The sequence below is a fragment of the Choloepus didactylus genome, chromosome 6 (assembly GCF_015220235.1).
Source record: "Choloepus didactylus isolate mChoDid1 chromosome 6, mChoDid1.pri, whole genome shotgun sequence".
Lineage (NCBI taxonomy): Eukaryota > Metazoa > Chordata > Mammalia > Pilosa > Megalonychidae > Choloepus > Choloepus didactylus.
The window spans coordinates 126,665,168-126,681,243 of record NC_051312.1 but is presented as its reverse complement, the minus strand read 5'-3'; the positions used below and the strand labels follow the sequence as shown (position 1 = coordinate 126,681,243).

Below are 16,076 nucleotides of genomic sequence, written 5' to 3'. Positions count from 1 at the left end.
TTCCATTGAAGCCACCCAGTAAACTTTTGGTCTCTTTCAAAGTCCTTCATATTTTCATTTATTCCTAAAATCTATAATCATTGTCAGTCCATTGTACTGCTATTGAAGTCAGACTGCCTTTGTTTCCCTACGTCGTTGAAAAAAGTAAAAACCATGAATATCAACTTGGGAACATAATATATAAAACATATATATATGTTTTCTGGAAGATAGTAAAAGCATCATTTTTGGTGATTGATAATTTAAAAATCCCTGATGAGTTACAAAATGGAGACTCTCGTAAGATTGGCTTATACGTGAAAGTGGTCTGGGCAAAATTGACCTTGGATGCTGATAGAACCGAGCCTAAACTCTCAGAATGGACCTGGAAGTCTTAATAGCTAATTTTGGGTTCTCCCTAAGAGATGGCATTCCTGTGTTGCCACTTGGAAGTAAAAGAAACTTTAAATTTAATTGCTGTTTAGTTTTATTTTAAAAAAAAGTGTTTAGGAGTTTAGTTGAGATATAGTGTTTGCCTAAGTTAAAAGACTTTGTACTAGTTTCAGGGAAATAGTTCAGATAGCACTTTTTTTCTGATGTGTGTTTCTGCAATCTTTACATTTGGGGGAGGGGTACATATATATATATATGTTTCCAGGGCTTATTTTCTTTTTTTCTGTACAGGCAGTCCTTTCTTTGTATGGTACCATGGTAAATGAAATTCTTGCATATCTGAACTGTGTTCTTGCTTTGCAGGAGGTTCCCCCATGCAAAGCACAGGTTGCTGTATTTACAAGATTTTTAATGAAATATCTTGCTTAAAGAGCACATTTTTCTGTCTTCAGGCTTCTAGAGCAGCTTCCAAGAGCCAATGTTGTTCTCCTACGGTATCTTTTTGGGTTATTATACAACATTGAGCAACATTCCTCATCCAATCAGATGACAGCATTTAATTTAGCGGTGTGTATTGCTCCAAGCATTCTTTGGCCTCCTACTTCTTCCAGTCCAGAACTAGAAAATGAATTCACAAAAAAGGTAATGATGTTATTCATTTTTATGCCCTGGGATACTGAGTCCCCATTTTGAACCTAAAATTCAGAATAATGACTCTGAAAGTGTTTTCTTGAATACCTTAAATACACCTTCTTATAAATTTGAGTTCACTGATGATGGAGTGTTTTATCCAATCCTGGTAGGGAAGGTGATTTGATTTGTTAAACAGAAAAAGGATAGCAATTGGGTGGCTTAACTTTTCCTATGAAGAGGCTAAACACTGTGACTGACTGAAGTCATAGAGTGATTTAAAAAAAAAAAAAAAAAAAAGCTGATATAATTTAAAAAGAAAAAAAGCTAGAGCTTTGGCGTTAGACAAGCCAAAGTTCAATTCTTAGTCCTTCTACTTGCCAGATGTACAATCTTGGGCAATGATAGTTTCACTGATCCACAGTTTCCTTGTCTAAAAAGTGGAGGTGGTGGAGGAGAACCTAAGGTGGCAGCTAGGTGAGACAGGGCAAAAAAACACCTCCATGAAAAATACTAGATAAAAACCAGGAAGTGACCCAGAACACCACTGCCAGTGATGCACCAGCTGGACAAGGTCTGCTAAATCCACAGGGAACATGCATTTGGTGAAACCAGGAGCCTGCATTCTGAAACGAGTGAGTGAGTCGGGTGAAAGTCCCGTGGCCGTGCTGTGGTGTGGGGAAACAGTGGGCTGGCATTTGGAGACGGACTAGTTCTTTAAAAAAAAGCCCAGGAGTGGCTGCAGATACAATGGGGAGAGCCACGCAGTGAAGCACAGCGGAAGCAGGCTGGGCTAATGCCTCAGTGTCTGGCATGGAGGATTGTCTGGAGTGGAGGATACCCCTTCCCACACCCACTGCTGATTGTCTCGAGACCAGAGGAGCAGAGGGGAGCCAAAAGGAGAAAAAAAAACGCATTCCTTGCAGCCATCTCCCCAGCAGGCGGGGGACCCTCCTGCCCGGGGCCAGACCCACAGCCCAGAGCTCCGCCAAGAAACCAGTGTCATGGGGAATCTTTCCCGCAGCACTACACACAAGCCACAACATGGACGTGGACAGTGGCCTTTAATATACCCATGGCTGATTGTCCTGGAGCTGGGAGGGTGGAGCTGTGTGAAAAGGGGGAAGTTAATGCATCCCATTCACCCGTCTTTGAAGTGGGCTGGTTGTGCCCCTGCATGGCCCAGCGACCCAGGGCTTCCCTGGCGGGCTGGCGCGCACTAGTGATGTGGTACGGCCCTCCCTCAGCAGAGGTCCTGGAAGAGCACAGCTGGGAAGGGGGAAACCGCTCGGAAATCCCAGGGACCCTCCACGAATACCAAGGACTTGTGGGTCAGCGGCAGAGACAGTTGGTGGAAAGACTGAACTGAAGGCTTAGTCTCCTGCAACAGCCTTAAATCTCCGGGAACACCTGGGAGGTTTGATTATTAAAGCTGCCCTGCCTGCCTAACCACCCAGGCACATGCCCCACATTCAGGGTGGACAGCACCATCAACACACCCAAACTTGGTGCACCAATTGGACCCCACAAGAATCAGACCCCCACACACCACAAAGACAAAGTGGGGGAGAACTGACTTGAGGGAAATAGGTGACTCACGGATGCCATCTGCTGGTTAGTTAGAGAAAGTGTATGCCACCAAGCTGCAGTTCTGTCAAATTAGGGATCAAGTAAAGCAAATGCCAAGAGGCCAAAAACAACAGAAAATCATAAAGCATGTGATAAAACCAGACGATATGGAGAACCCAAACCCAAACACCCAAATCAAAAGATCAGAAGACACACAGTACTTGGCACAATTAATCAAAGAATTACAGGCAACAAGAGCATGGCTCAGGATATAAAGGACATGAAGAAGAGCATGGCTCAGGATATAAAGGACATGAAGAAGACCCTAGAAGAGCATAAAGAAGAAATTGCAAGAGTAAATAAAAAAATAGAAGATCTTATGGTAATAAAAAAAAACTGTTGGCCAAATTAAAAAGACTCTGGATACTCATAATACAAGATTAGAGTTGAACAACAACTCAGCCTCCTTGAGGACCACAGAACAGAAAATGAAAGAACGAAAGAAAGAATGGGAAAAAAATCGAAAAAATCGAAATGGATCTCAGGGATATGATAGATAAAATAAAACGTCCAAATTTAAGACTCATTGGTATCCTAGAAGGGGAAGAGAAGGGTAAAGGTCTAGAAAGAGTATTCAAAGAAATTGTTGGGGAGAACTTCCCAAACCTTCTACACAATATAAATACACAAAGCATAAATGCCCAGAGAACTCCAAATAGAATAAATCCAAATAAACCCACTCCCAGACATATTCTAATCAGAGTGTCAAATACTGAAGAGAAGGAGCAAGTCTGAAAGCAGCAAGAGAAAAGCAATTCACCACATACAAAGGAAACAACATAAGACTAAGTAGTGACCACTCAACGGCCACCGTGGAGACAAGAAGGCAGTGGCATGACATATTTAAAACTCAGAGAGAAAAATTTCCAACCAAGAATACTTTATCCAGCAAAACTCTCCTTCAAATTTGAGGAGTTAAATTTTTCACAAACAAATGCTGAGAGATTTCGCTAATAAAAGACCTGCCCTACTTCAGATAATAAAGGGAGCCCTACCGACAGAGAAAAAAGCTGAGGGGTTTCACCACCAGTAGATCAGTCCTATAAGAAATGCTAAAGGGAGATGAGCAGGCTGAGAGGAAGGGACACTAAACAATTGGCTGAAACTACATGAAGAAATAAAGATTTCCAGTAAAGATCACATGGTAAATATAAATACCAATACTACTGTATTTTTGATTTGTAACTCTACTGTTTACTTCCTACAGGATCTAAAATACATAAACTGTAATGATAAATCAGTGGTTTTGGACTCAATGTAAAATATGTAATTTTTGACAAGAACTACATAAAAGTGGGGGAATGAGGGAGTATGGGAACATAGTTTATGTGTCATATTGAAATTAAGTTTGTATCAAAGAAAAACAAGATTGTTATAGATTTAAGATGTTAAGTTTAAGCCCCAGGGTAAACACAAAGCATCAGAGAATATGACCATAGAGATGAAAAGTAGAGTAGGGGTTCCGAGAATTGGAGGAAGGGGCAATGGGGAGTTAAGAAATGAGTGTAGGGTTTCTGTTTGGGGTGAAGGAAACTTCTAGAAAGGGAGGAAGGGGAAGTGATAGCATTGCAACATTCTAAATGTGATTAATCCCACTAATGGAATGCTAGGGAGGGGGTGGAATGGGAAGATTTAAGCTCCACAATTAGAGAAAAATAAAAAGTCTAAATAGATGATAATTAAATGTCAAGGATGATCCTGGATGGGATCTGAGGATGGAGGAGAGGAGGCTCGAAGGGACACAGATGGGACATAAGGGGAAAAAAAAAAAAAGGAAATATAGAATGTAAACTTTGTATCAATGTTGAATTTCTTGAACTTCTTAGCTGCGTTTAATGGGATTGCATAAAAGAATGTTCTTGTTCATGGGAAATGTATATGTGAATTATATTGTTTTTTCAAGGATGTGTGCAGCTTGCTCTCATATATTCAGAGGAAAAGAGCAATGGATGATGGATGTTAGGGAGGGAGGGAAAGAAAGAAAGAAATGGTGGTGTGACAGGATGTTAAAGGTGGTGGATTGGGGTATCGGGGAAGGGGGGTCGGGGTATGCTGGAGTTCTATGTGTGGGGTTTGTACTGTTTTTGCAACTGTTCCTGTAAATTTGAATTTATCGCAAAATAAAATTTCTTATTAAAAAAAAAAGTGGAGGTGGTGATAATATCTAGCTCATACAGTAGTTACTTGAAATCACATGCCTGTAGTGCCTAGCCTTATTAAGGAGCTTGAGAACATTAATTCTTTTGCTCCCAACATCTGCCTGCCACTCCCAATCACTGCACCTGCAGAGCCCAGCTGCCATCTTTGCCTCTGCTCCGAGGGCAAGGAAACTACTGAAAGGTTCCAGTGCATCTCAGTACACAAAGCACACCAGTAAAATCTGATCTCTTCCCCAAGCACCGTCAGCTAGGGAGGCTACGAAGGCAGTACATAGTTAGGGACTGAAGTTAGGCAAAGGCATGTTTTCTCTCCAGCTGCTACTCTCTTTCACAGCAAACCCATAAATGATGCCCCTCTTCCTAAGTGTATGACAATCTGCTCTTTACATTAGAAATACTTTTCATAATTTTTTATCTAATTGATATTCACTACATTTTAATCAAAAGATAACTTTCTTCTCCCTGAAGACCCTGTAGAGATTATTTGAAATTACCCTGATTTTAAAGATGGAACCAAACTGTAAAAATGTTAGCATTAAGCCAAGGTCACAAATAATAACTTTAATCCACTGATTAAAATTAATTTAATTTCTTTTCTTGAACTGCTCTTGAAAGTATCACAGGTTTTTAGGGAAAACTGCGTTGCACACTTTTATGTCAGATCTGAGTTTTTCTCAGAATCATTTTGTATTTTTTTGTTAAAATCAGGATTCATGTAAGAAATGTGATTTATAATCATGATACATGAAAAGTGGCACCTCACTGTTGTCCTTTTTTTGTACAGGTTTCCCTGCTTATACAATTTCTGATCGAGAATTGCTGTAGGATATTTGGAGAAGAGATCACTTCCCTCTTGGGAGAGATTTCAGTGAGATGTGATAATAGAGAGAATGCCTCAGGTATTGTGAATAATTTGATTGGCTTTTGTGAGAAATAGACAGCGTGTCTGTGAAGACATGGTGGAAGAGACTGAGGCAGTGCTTGTCCTGGAGCCCACAGCAGCTGAGGGGAAGGGAGCACCTGACCTGGGGCTGGGGGGCCCAGGGCTCCTTCTCCTCCCTCAGAAGCCTGGTGATAGGTGAGATATGGTTAGCATTGTGGTTGGGCTGAGAAACGTATATCAGATGAGGCCCCAGCCTTCAAGAAATTGTTGCTGGCGGCATGCTATGGTATAATAATGGTTTGCATTTCTTTTAAATAAAACTTAGCAAGGAACCCTAAGTTACGATAAGAACTGCTGTGGTTGGAACTCAGTGGAAGGCCAGAGGCCTACCTGTTTTTGTTTCTTCCTCTCTTTCCTCTTAATGATTCCTGAGACACCTCAGAATTCTAGTGTACAATAAAATAATTTGAAAACAATTAGTATCAAGGTGGGGGAATATGAATTCCTGCACCACCGGTTTCCTAGTTATGTTCTCTTTGGCCACTTATTCTATGTCACTGAACATCAGTATCTTCATTGATAAAATGTTGATAACAGTAATGTCTAACTTTAATGGTGGTATAAATATTAAATAGAGTAATGAATATTAAAGGATTAATGGTTATTTATTAAAGAGAAATGTTAGGGTTAGGAAATGGTTTTCCTGAGAAGTTAATTATGTATAACCATCAACAACCCATGTTAGAAAGCAGAGTCTTATTCAGAACCTGGGTACACCTGGCATTAATTCCTTCATGTTTTTACCATTTCTTGGTATTATAACATGTCATTATTGCTTTGAGGAAATCTTACTTAAGGAATACTCATTTCATCAGGAATTGGTATGAATCTATTGTACATTTTTTTAACCTTGCACTGATAATTGGGAAGATTGTAAAAGATCCTTTCTTGAGAGTAGGAATTTGAACACTCTGTGTGAAAAGAGAATTAAATTAAGCATCATGGTTTGTTTTTTTAAGTAAAGAATTGTATAAGGCAGCACGGGCTTTATTTGTGGCAAGGAAAAATGTTAATCACAGTTTGAATTTTTTGACAGATATCTCTTGCTTCCAACTGAATGACTCCTCCTATGACAGCTTGGAGAATGAGCTAAATGAGGATGTGGATGCTCCGTGTAGTGACCTGGTAAAGAAACTTGGTCAGGGGAGCAGAAGCATGGACTCTGTCTTAACGCTCAGTGACTATGACCCGGACCAGCCTGAAATGGAAGGCCTTTTAGCCCTGAGCGACTTTGACTTAGACCGTTCTAAAGATGAAGAGGTTCAAATGAAGCAGCCTCTTGAGTCCAAGCCTGTGAACGTTTCAGTGGGGTACACGAAGGTCCCACCACAGGATCAGGCCCGGACCCCGTCGGGCGTGTGCACACCTGGCCACCCGTTCACAGCTGCGGCAGATGCTCCAAAGAGCCTAAGGCGACACCGCCGCTGCTCAGAGCCCAGCATCGACTGTCTAGATTCAAAGCTTTCCTATCTCAGGGAGTTTTATCAGAAAAAGCTACACAAGTCCAGCTGTGATGCAATTCTCTCTCAAAAAGATGAGGACTATCTGAAGCAGAATCAAACACTCCAAGAAGAGGGTAAGACATGTTTTGAACAGAGTTTAGTCATAGGCACTGCCAGCAGCAAGAAAAATGCCACTCATCAAAGCGTTAAGAAGAAAAGCTTGTCGAGTAATGAAGGAAACCATGTGAAACTTTTCCCTAAATCCAAGCCAGTGGCCATTTCTCCGGCATCTTACAGTCACCTGACCTCACAGGAGCACTCCAGGAACCCGCCCAGCGGTGCTGACTTACCTGAATACTTCCCACCACACACAGCAGATGTCCTCAAAAGTTCAAGGAGGTACCGGCGCTGCTCAGAGCCCAACATACATGACCAGCACTACAAGCTGACCTATCTCAGGGGGATTTATTCCAAGAAACAGCATAAAACCAGCTATGAAGCTGGTGTCTTCCATGGAGAGGAAGAGTATCTCAAGCGGCACAGGTCTTTGCAAATGGAGGGGCAAAAGCTCATTAATCAGAGTTTGGTCATGGGGATTGAGGTGGGCAAGAGTAGTGCCACAAACCAAAACACTGAGAAGGTTTTACCCCCCAGATTAAACATTTGCCCAAGGACTAGCTATTCCAGCTTATCCTCCTCAGGTACCTCCCCATCTGGCTCGTCAGTAAGCTCCCAAGACAGTGCTTTTTCTCAGATTTCTGAACACTCGGTGTTTACACCCACTGAAACTTCTTCTCCAATAGATTGCACTTTTCAGGCTCAAAGGAAACAGGAAAAGCTTTCTTCTGAATTTAGCAGTTCCCGCCTTGTTTCTACAATGCCCAGTCCCCCATCGGGGCAGGCCAGCAGCCGCCTGGCTTATACAAAGAAGGACCCTGGAGAATGGCATTCACAAATGCATTCTGTGACTCTTCACCCCAGCACATGGTTGAAAAGTAGTGTAACCAATTTGAAAAACTGGTCTCTCAAAAAGAAGGCAAAGTCATGGAGACCAGAGGAAAAAAACATAGGTTCTCTAAAAGGGCCAACAGAGCCACCTCCACATGTTTTTGATGTTCCAGAAGCCAGCGCGCTGCAAGAGAGACATAAAAACCTGCCCCTAAGGGCAGCCAAAGGACTTGGAGCTGCGCAAACAGCCCAGTGGTATGATTCTTATCCCTGCCAGGACTCAGAGAAACAGTGCAGCTCTCCATTCAGCCTGGTAGAAGACAGACTCACACTTTGTATGAAGTCACACGAGGAAGCAGAGGATGGTGGTCCTTGCCCTCCTGGCACTCTGCCTTGGGAAAGGTCCTCACCCAGCTCTTTGACTGTGGATGAGATATCCAGCCCAGACTCAGGGCCTACAGCAGTTTGCAGTGATGGGGACAGACATTTCACCAAAGACATTTAACCACAGTAAGAATCCAAGGTCTATAGGAACAGGAGCTGGGCTGATGATAATATACAGATGATAATTATTATGACCCCTTTGTATAAGATCCCTGGTATAGGTTAGCATAAGGATAATCATTGCTAATACATAGGATAGCAAAAGGATTCTTTTTATGTGAGACTATGAGAAATCATGTGAAGCTTTCCCCCAAATCTAAATCAGTCTGGCCATTTCTGTGACATCTTACAGTAGCATGTCCTCACAGGATCATCCCAGGAAGCAGCCCATCAATGGAACTAAACTGGAGAAAACTAGAGAGATTGATTCAAGAACCATGGGCACCCTGATATCATAGTTGTGTTTTGGTTGGTTGTGTTGGTTAATTTGTCTTGCCATTAGAGTGTTGCATTGTTCTGCAGAGTCTCCCAGAAACAACTGTGCAAAGAAAGAAGGAAATGATTGCTCATTTCAGTGTCCTTTCCAGAAGTGCTGTGCTAGGAACATTCTCCAAAACTGCAGCTTTCCCTACTATATAAAAGGCAGCCTCCTGACAGTATTTTCTATCTTAGTGTGGAGGAAAAGACTGCAGCAACAGTCCTTTCTGTGCTATGGGAATCTCACCAACATTTGATCAAAGTGTGGCTCCTTTTTGCTGCAATGTGTCTCTGCAGTCCTGCCTACGTTACCTTCAGCTCAGAAAAGGTATTTATAAACCATCCTTTTCTGATTGTTGTAGCTTGAGTGTTAAGAGAGCATTTGTAGGTTGGCAGGTTATAAGGAGCCACAAAATAGAATACCCACTGATGTGGCTGCCATCCCTTTTTCTTAGACAGTTATTGGCTTTGGGTTTTCTTACCTCCAGACTGTTTCCCTAGTTTTATCCCAAATGCTTCATGACCCTGTTGGTTTATTTCATATCCACAGACACTTCTCTTTCTTGCCTTAAAGGCTCCACTGGTACATCCTCTTGCCTAGGAATGGATTATCAGACCTTACTGACAAGCATGAAGGCACATAGCACCAGGAACAGATTTTCGCCATTTTAACTACCTACCTGTAAGAAGTTGCTTAGAGCCCATTTGGTTTCTTTAGTCCCACCCTCAGAGAAACATTTTGCCCACAAACTAGCTTATTCCAAATTATTTTTTATCAGTCACCAGGATATCATCACCAAATATTCTTTCCCTATGATTCAACAGGTTGCATTTTTTTTTCAGTTATGAAAAAAAAATAATGTTTTATCTAAGAAAGAAGTCCTTTCAGTATTAGTATTAGCTACAGGTGCTACCTACCTCTTGGGGACATGGTTTGTCTGCCCTAAGCACTATAATAAACTTTTAGAACTCTGTCCAAATTACTTGTCCATGGCACTGGCCATCGCAGTCACAGATGTGAAGTAGATTTTACCTTATAACCAACCACTCCTGTATTAAGACTCCTAAGAGTCCATGTGCATCGTTTGTGGTATAATATATAAAGTCAACAGGGACTTGCCTTACCCTTAGGGCATACTACTGTCTGAACTGCAAGATGTGAATGAAACTCTTATGGCTCAGAGTGTCTTTTGGAAGAAATTGCTTCTCTACCTACCGAAATGATTGTTCTAGCCCTTTTTCTTATATTGGCAGGTAGAAAATTATCCACCCAACTTGAAGAATAGAAGAAAATAGATGCTGAGGTTCTTCAGTAACCATTCCTACCCTCTGTATTCCCTTAGATACTCCCATGATACTTAAATGTGAATAGTTTGTTAATATTGCTGTAAAGTATTGTATGATTTGAAGACAGACTACATGTCATTTTATTATACTCTGTCAACCTATAATATATTAGACTGATGCTTTATCTAAGATGCTTTGAGTTTGTATAATATATCTTGACAAATTTTACTACCATATGTTATGTAATAAATGTGTATTTTTGTATTTGCAGAAACTGCTGCTAACTTTTAAAGTTCTTTGATTTTAAAGGCACTGATAATGGATATGTGTGAAGTCCATGCTGTCTATTAAATAAAATACTATTGTGCAGAGTTACAATGACAGTCCCACCAGAGCAATCTTGCCCTTTGTAGAATTGCTTTAGTTAAGTGAGTCCAATTTCTGCTTCATGTTGGAAATTTCATAGAATGTAATGTTGAATTGGAACTTTGAGATTTGGTCATAAGCCACAGTCAGTCTTTCTAGAACAAGATTTTTTTCCCTTTTTATATTTTTTCTAATCTTACTGTTTAGCAAACAAGTCATGTTTTAGACACAAAGTCCTCATTTTCTTAGGCATTATGTCTTCATTCTGCTCCTGGAATCAGATATAGTCTGTATTCTCATGTCAAAAGACTCACCAGTGCCGTTTAATTGATTGTATAGGGTTTTCTTATGTAAGTTTGGACCATTCTGACCGGAGTATCCTGTTGACCCCCAGACTCATACCAAGACATCAGTACTACTAAGGTGGTTTGCACTCATTAGATAGTACTGTTTTTTTGTTTGTTTGTTTGTTTTTTTCAGGATTGCTGCATCTTTGCCTTCTCACTGTGCGTGGAGTGTTCCTTCTGTGCATGTTTAACCACCATTTCAAAGGGATTCAGAAAAACTGACTACCATAGATATTTTATTGCCATAAATGAGCAGTGAAGACCATAACTCCACTGTCAGAAATGTCACTGATTAGATTTGGGCAATGTACCCACACACACTGATGTTTTTTGGGTTATATCTCACAATGAAGTGAACGAAGGGAAAGAAGAGAAGAGGAAAAGAACACAAGGAGACCAGGTCTGAAGGTGGTCAAGAAAAATTTGCTTTTAATGACATCTGAACTGAGGCCTGCAGGAAGGAAGGGGGGTGGACACAGGGTCAGAGCAAAGGGTCCAACATATGCAAAGACCACAAGGTGGGACAAGAAGAAACTTTCCAAGACAGGTCAGAGGCTAAGAAGTAGGGAGCTGTGAGACCTGAGGGCCATGTAGGCCATGGGAAGTCTTGGGTGCTTCTACCAAGGGTGATGGGGACAAGTGGAGGGTTTGGAGCAAGGTAGTAATGTTGCCTGACTTGCTTTATTTAAGAGGTCATTGTGGCCAAACTGTAGAGAACAGATTAGAAAGGATAAACATGGAAGCAATGGAACTAATCAAGAGACTGTAACAGGAGTAAGTAATTGTGGAGATACAAAGTGAGTAGTTGTCTTCTCCTGGATCAGAATCCCCAATGCAGACCAATTTTCAATGCCCACTTGACTGGAAATTTTAATAGATCCAGGTTCCTTATGGTGGAAAGGAAAGACTGATCCATCTGAATTAAGGCAGCTTTGTCTCTCCTGGCCTACAAAGTGAGTGAAGATTCCTCTCCCTCCAGTTGCCCTTCTTCTTCTGGACCCAGGCCTCCATTTTCAGAACGAGGCTGGAAGAAGCTCCTTCTCAGGCTGTGCGGGAGGAGAAAAGGCTCCTCAGCTTCTCACCTGCACAGTTTCAGATTTCAGAGGAAACTCCACAGACACTTCCCAGGGTTCAGAAGAGGGACACATTTTTGTGCAAAAACTGAACTTCTGGGATTAAATCCATTCTCCACGTTGCTCCCTTGGACTGCCCTACTGTCCAGCACCCAGAGCCCTCTCACAGGCGCATCCGATCTCTACCCAGGGTACAGATGCCGCGGCTGAGCTGAGCCACCCGTCTCAGGCTACTCTGCTGGCCCTGGTGACAGTTTACATGTCCTTTCTGGGCTCCTCAAGGCCACAGCCCTCCCCACAGCGAGTTCCAACCATAAGGACCGTCTCTTTTGGCTACTTGCCCGCTTCCACCTCTGGGCCTGGACAAGTAGGTTAAGCACTTGCTCCTCTCCTGTCTAGAGGCTGGTCCAACCCCATTACCTCTGCTTGGAAACTGCTCTTCACCACAGCCACCCAAACCTGCAGCCCCACTAATGTCCCCTGGGCTCTGCTCACTGGGCAGCAGCCCCGTCCCCAGGCATACTTTTGACAGAGAGATCCTTGCCCAGGGGAGGCCCTCCAGCCAGGCTGACATCTGAGAGGAAAGCATGTGTGTGGTGACACCACGAGTGGACCCACCTCTTGGAGGCATGGCTGCTGAACATGAGGACCCTTCCCCAGCAGAAGGCCCAGTGCTGGAAGTGACAGCTGCTGCTCCTCTGAGCTTAGACACTAGAAATGGGTTTTCTCAAAATGTTGGTAGTCAGTAAGCAGAGAAACACCTCCAATTTCCTCAATAAAATGGAGATACCTGTTCTACGTAAAAGACAGAAAATGTATTAATTAACTTGACAGATATGCATTGGTCAGTTCCTGCACTCCTGCTCCTTGTCTGTGCTGCTGTAGGACAGCAATGAACAAGCTGTGGACAAGGAGAAAGCTCCTGCCTTCATGGAGTTTGCATCCTTAGTGGGGAAGGCAGATGATACATAAGACAAAAAGAAATATTTAGTATATTAGATGACAGTAAATGCCAAGGAGAAGAACAAAGCAGAAAAAGAGATGGAAGTGGCAGAAGCAGAGGGTGGTAGTGAGATTTGAGGGAAGCATCCAGGGAAGCCTTGCTGAGAAGGGATGATTGAGTAAAGAGCTGAAGAAAGGGGAGGCCGGTGGTCAGCTCTGTGGATGTAGGGCTTGATGTGTGTGTGTGCAGGACGTGGGAGAAGTAATCCGATGTCATGTATTTTGTGGTCCTTTCTCCTTATGTTGCCTCTAGGTTTTGTCAAAAGATTAAGATCAGAGACACTTGCTGTGACCTTAGAAATGAACAGATCAACCTCAATGACCCTGGAGAGGCGACCTCTAGCCCAAGGTGCCGTGGTGGCAAGGGGCAGAGTGTGCCTCAGTGCTGTCTCCAGGGGCCACATTCTTCCCGGGGTCATCCGCCTGCCTGAGAAGCTGGTCATTCAAGGATCGCTCAGAACCCACCACTGGGTAAGGCCAAGTCCAGGTTGTGACCCAGTGACTCCCTTCTCTAAGACATTTCTCAAATGCCAAACCCACTCTGAGCTGAGGATCTATTTCTGTTCAGCCCTGGTGTCAGTCCTCTTAGTTCTAAGGAAAACTGGTGATGTTCCTTCTGCTTTCTGCAACACCTCCCATTCAGGGACACCTGCGGATGCCTTCCATATACTCAGAGCCATGGCAGTGGACAAAAACTGTTGGTCCTCTAGGGCTGGGACACACAGGGTCTGCCTGGGTCACTTATGTCTAACTCAGTCTGGGTCTGAGGAATTGTCTTACACATGGCCTTTCCTTCCCTCCCCACACTGTCAAGCACGAGCTATGCACATCAGAGTAGCTGGTTTCAGTCAAAACAGTTCTCAGTGCCATGTGGCACCTATGTAAATAAGTGGTTGGTTTGGTGTCATGTAGACAAAACAACTGTTCGATTGATTGGGTTTTTACTTTCCAACCAGCTCTAGTTGGCATGAGTGTGGGGTGATGCCTGCCAAGTATGTGGGCAGGTTGGGGTCCCGCACACGCTGCTGTTTGCAGTTCTGGCAGCTAGCTGCCCACCTTCCCTCTATCCTTTAATGGCCTGGGGCGCTTGGTGTGTGTGGGGTGGGGGTGGGGGGACAAAAGCAGGCTCAGTTTGGGAAGCCGGTAGCTAGGATGGGTCTGGATGTGTCAGTTTTCTAACACATAAAGGTAAGTCTTCAGTGTTCCCCTAGTTTACCCTCTCATTCAGAGTGGGGTTTGCTGGGCTTCTAGAGGGCTTTACCCGCAGCCTCTGCCTGTTGGGACTGACAAGCTACACAAAGGCTTTCCCTGCATCTGAGGTTAAGAAAGATGAAGGTGCAGTACCGCCTGTCTGTCTGCAACAGGCATATTGCAAAATAATAGCTCTCTCTGATCTTTCTTTTGCATGTTCCTGGTTTCTCGACTTTTTCCTTTCTGCTTTGTAATTTAACACCAGCCACTCTTATCTCTGCTGTCTTTCTCCCCACCCTGCCCCCCAACTTTCCTCTCTCAGATACATGCAGAGAACAAGAAAACAGAGACTTCTCCTACTTTGAAACCTCGGAGATCATGTCATATTCCTTAACAACCTTTGTTTGTTGGATTCATTATTTAGTGAGGTTGTAGCCAGGTGGGTGATGACACCCTTCCCCCCATCTATCCTGCCCTTATTTCCTCCCTCTCCCAATTATGATATCTCTTACTCAGACCAAATGCCCTCATAGACCCTGGGGGCCCCATATGGGGACAGGGACAGAAAATGGATTTGAATATTTGCTCTGGAGTCTTTCAGCTTTTCCAGAAACTCAGGAGATAGGAAAAACAAAACTGTTGGCTTTCTTGGATGGATTTTATAGTTTATAAGTTTCTTCTGGAGGGAGACAGTGTAGCACCCTATTTTATCAGACCATGCCCAGAAGAGCTGGCATCCCCCACTGTGGGGTGCTTCTGGGATTATCAGTCCGGTGGGCTCCCCAGGTTTGGCCAGTAGATGGCTTGCATGATGAGCCATGGCTGTGACGGCCCAGCATGACATTTCTGGGTCTAGGGAGCCCAAGTCACCAACTCAGCAGCGGTGTAACAGGAGTAGACGTTTCCAAGAATCCAGAACTTGGGAAATAAATTATTCCCATCACAAATTGACAATTTGTTTCATAAAGAGATTCCCTGCCTACTTCCTACACTCCTTCCAAGAAAAAGGACTAGGCTTTCAAGCAAGAAAAAAATTTGACCTCCATGTAGCTTTTCTCAAGCAAGGACTCTCAGTCAGGGATCCCAAACTTCTTGGGCTTCCCACAGGAAGGAATGGAGATATCCACATAATTTTCAGCTTTAAAAATAAAGCCAGCTATAAACCTACACAGGCTAATGGCAATATCAAACTAAGGATTACTTTTGGTTGCAATTCATGAACGTGATGTGTTAACTTGAGAAAAATAGTCTGTCTCCTGGCAAGATAAACTACTTCATGTCACATAAAGAGGTTTTTTGGTAGAGAAGTATGTTAAAAATGGGATGCACAGAGGAAAATTATGAAAGGAGCCATTAGAGGTGAACAAATGCCTGAACAGCTTGCTCAGGTGTTTGTTCTGTATCCCCATTAATCCTCAACCTCTTGGGCACTCATGTGGCCTTTCACCTGCACAGAACCCACTACCTGGCACATAAGACTCAAATAAGTGACAAGAGGTGGATTTGAGTTTTGCAGCCTTTCCTTCCTGCGGCCCCCGGAGACAGATGTTCTTGAGCAGTGAGATTGTCAGAAGAGAGGGTTGAGGAAGGAGGAGGGGATCGAGAACATAAGCATGATGATTGACTATGAAAGAGTTGATGATAATAGTGGTGATTACTAATACTATAGTACTCATGATCACTTGTTGAGCACATTATGGCTTTCAGAATTTATTCAAATCCCATCATTTTCCATGAAGCAGGCTGAGCAAATGCAATTACCGCCCATTTTTTCAGATGAGTGTACTGGTTACCAAACTGTAAATGGCTGAGCCAAGACTTGAATC

The 16,076-nt window shown here is 43.0% G+C and overlaps 1 protein-coding gene across 1 annotated transcript in view; it reads left to right on the top strand.

The window, feature by feature from the left end:
* The window catches only part of ARHGAP20 (Rho GTPase activating protein 20), a 110,528-nt gene extending 99,893 nt beyond the window's left edge, over positions 1 to 10,635 (top strand). The window contains exons 13-15 of the mRNA XM_037841381.1: positions 825 to 1,014; positions 5,575 to 5,689; positions 6,770 to 10,635. Coding sequence (XP_037697309.1) covers positions 825 to 1,014; positions 5,575 to 5,689; positions 6,770 to 8,628 — 2,164 coding nt within the window. The 3' untranslated portion in view covers positions 8,629 to 10,635. The remainder of the gene's footprint in view (positions 1 to 824; positions 1,015 to 5,574; positions 5,690 to 6,769) is intronic.
* The last annotated feature ends 5,441 nt before the right edge of the window (positions 10,636 to 16,076 follow it).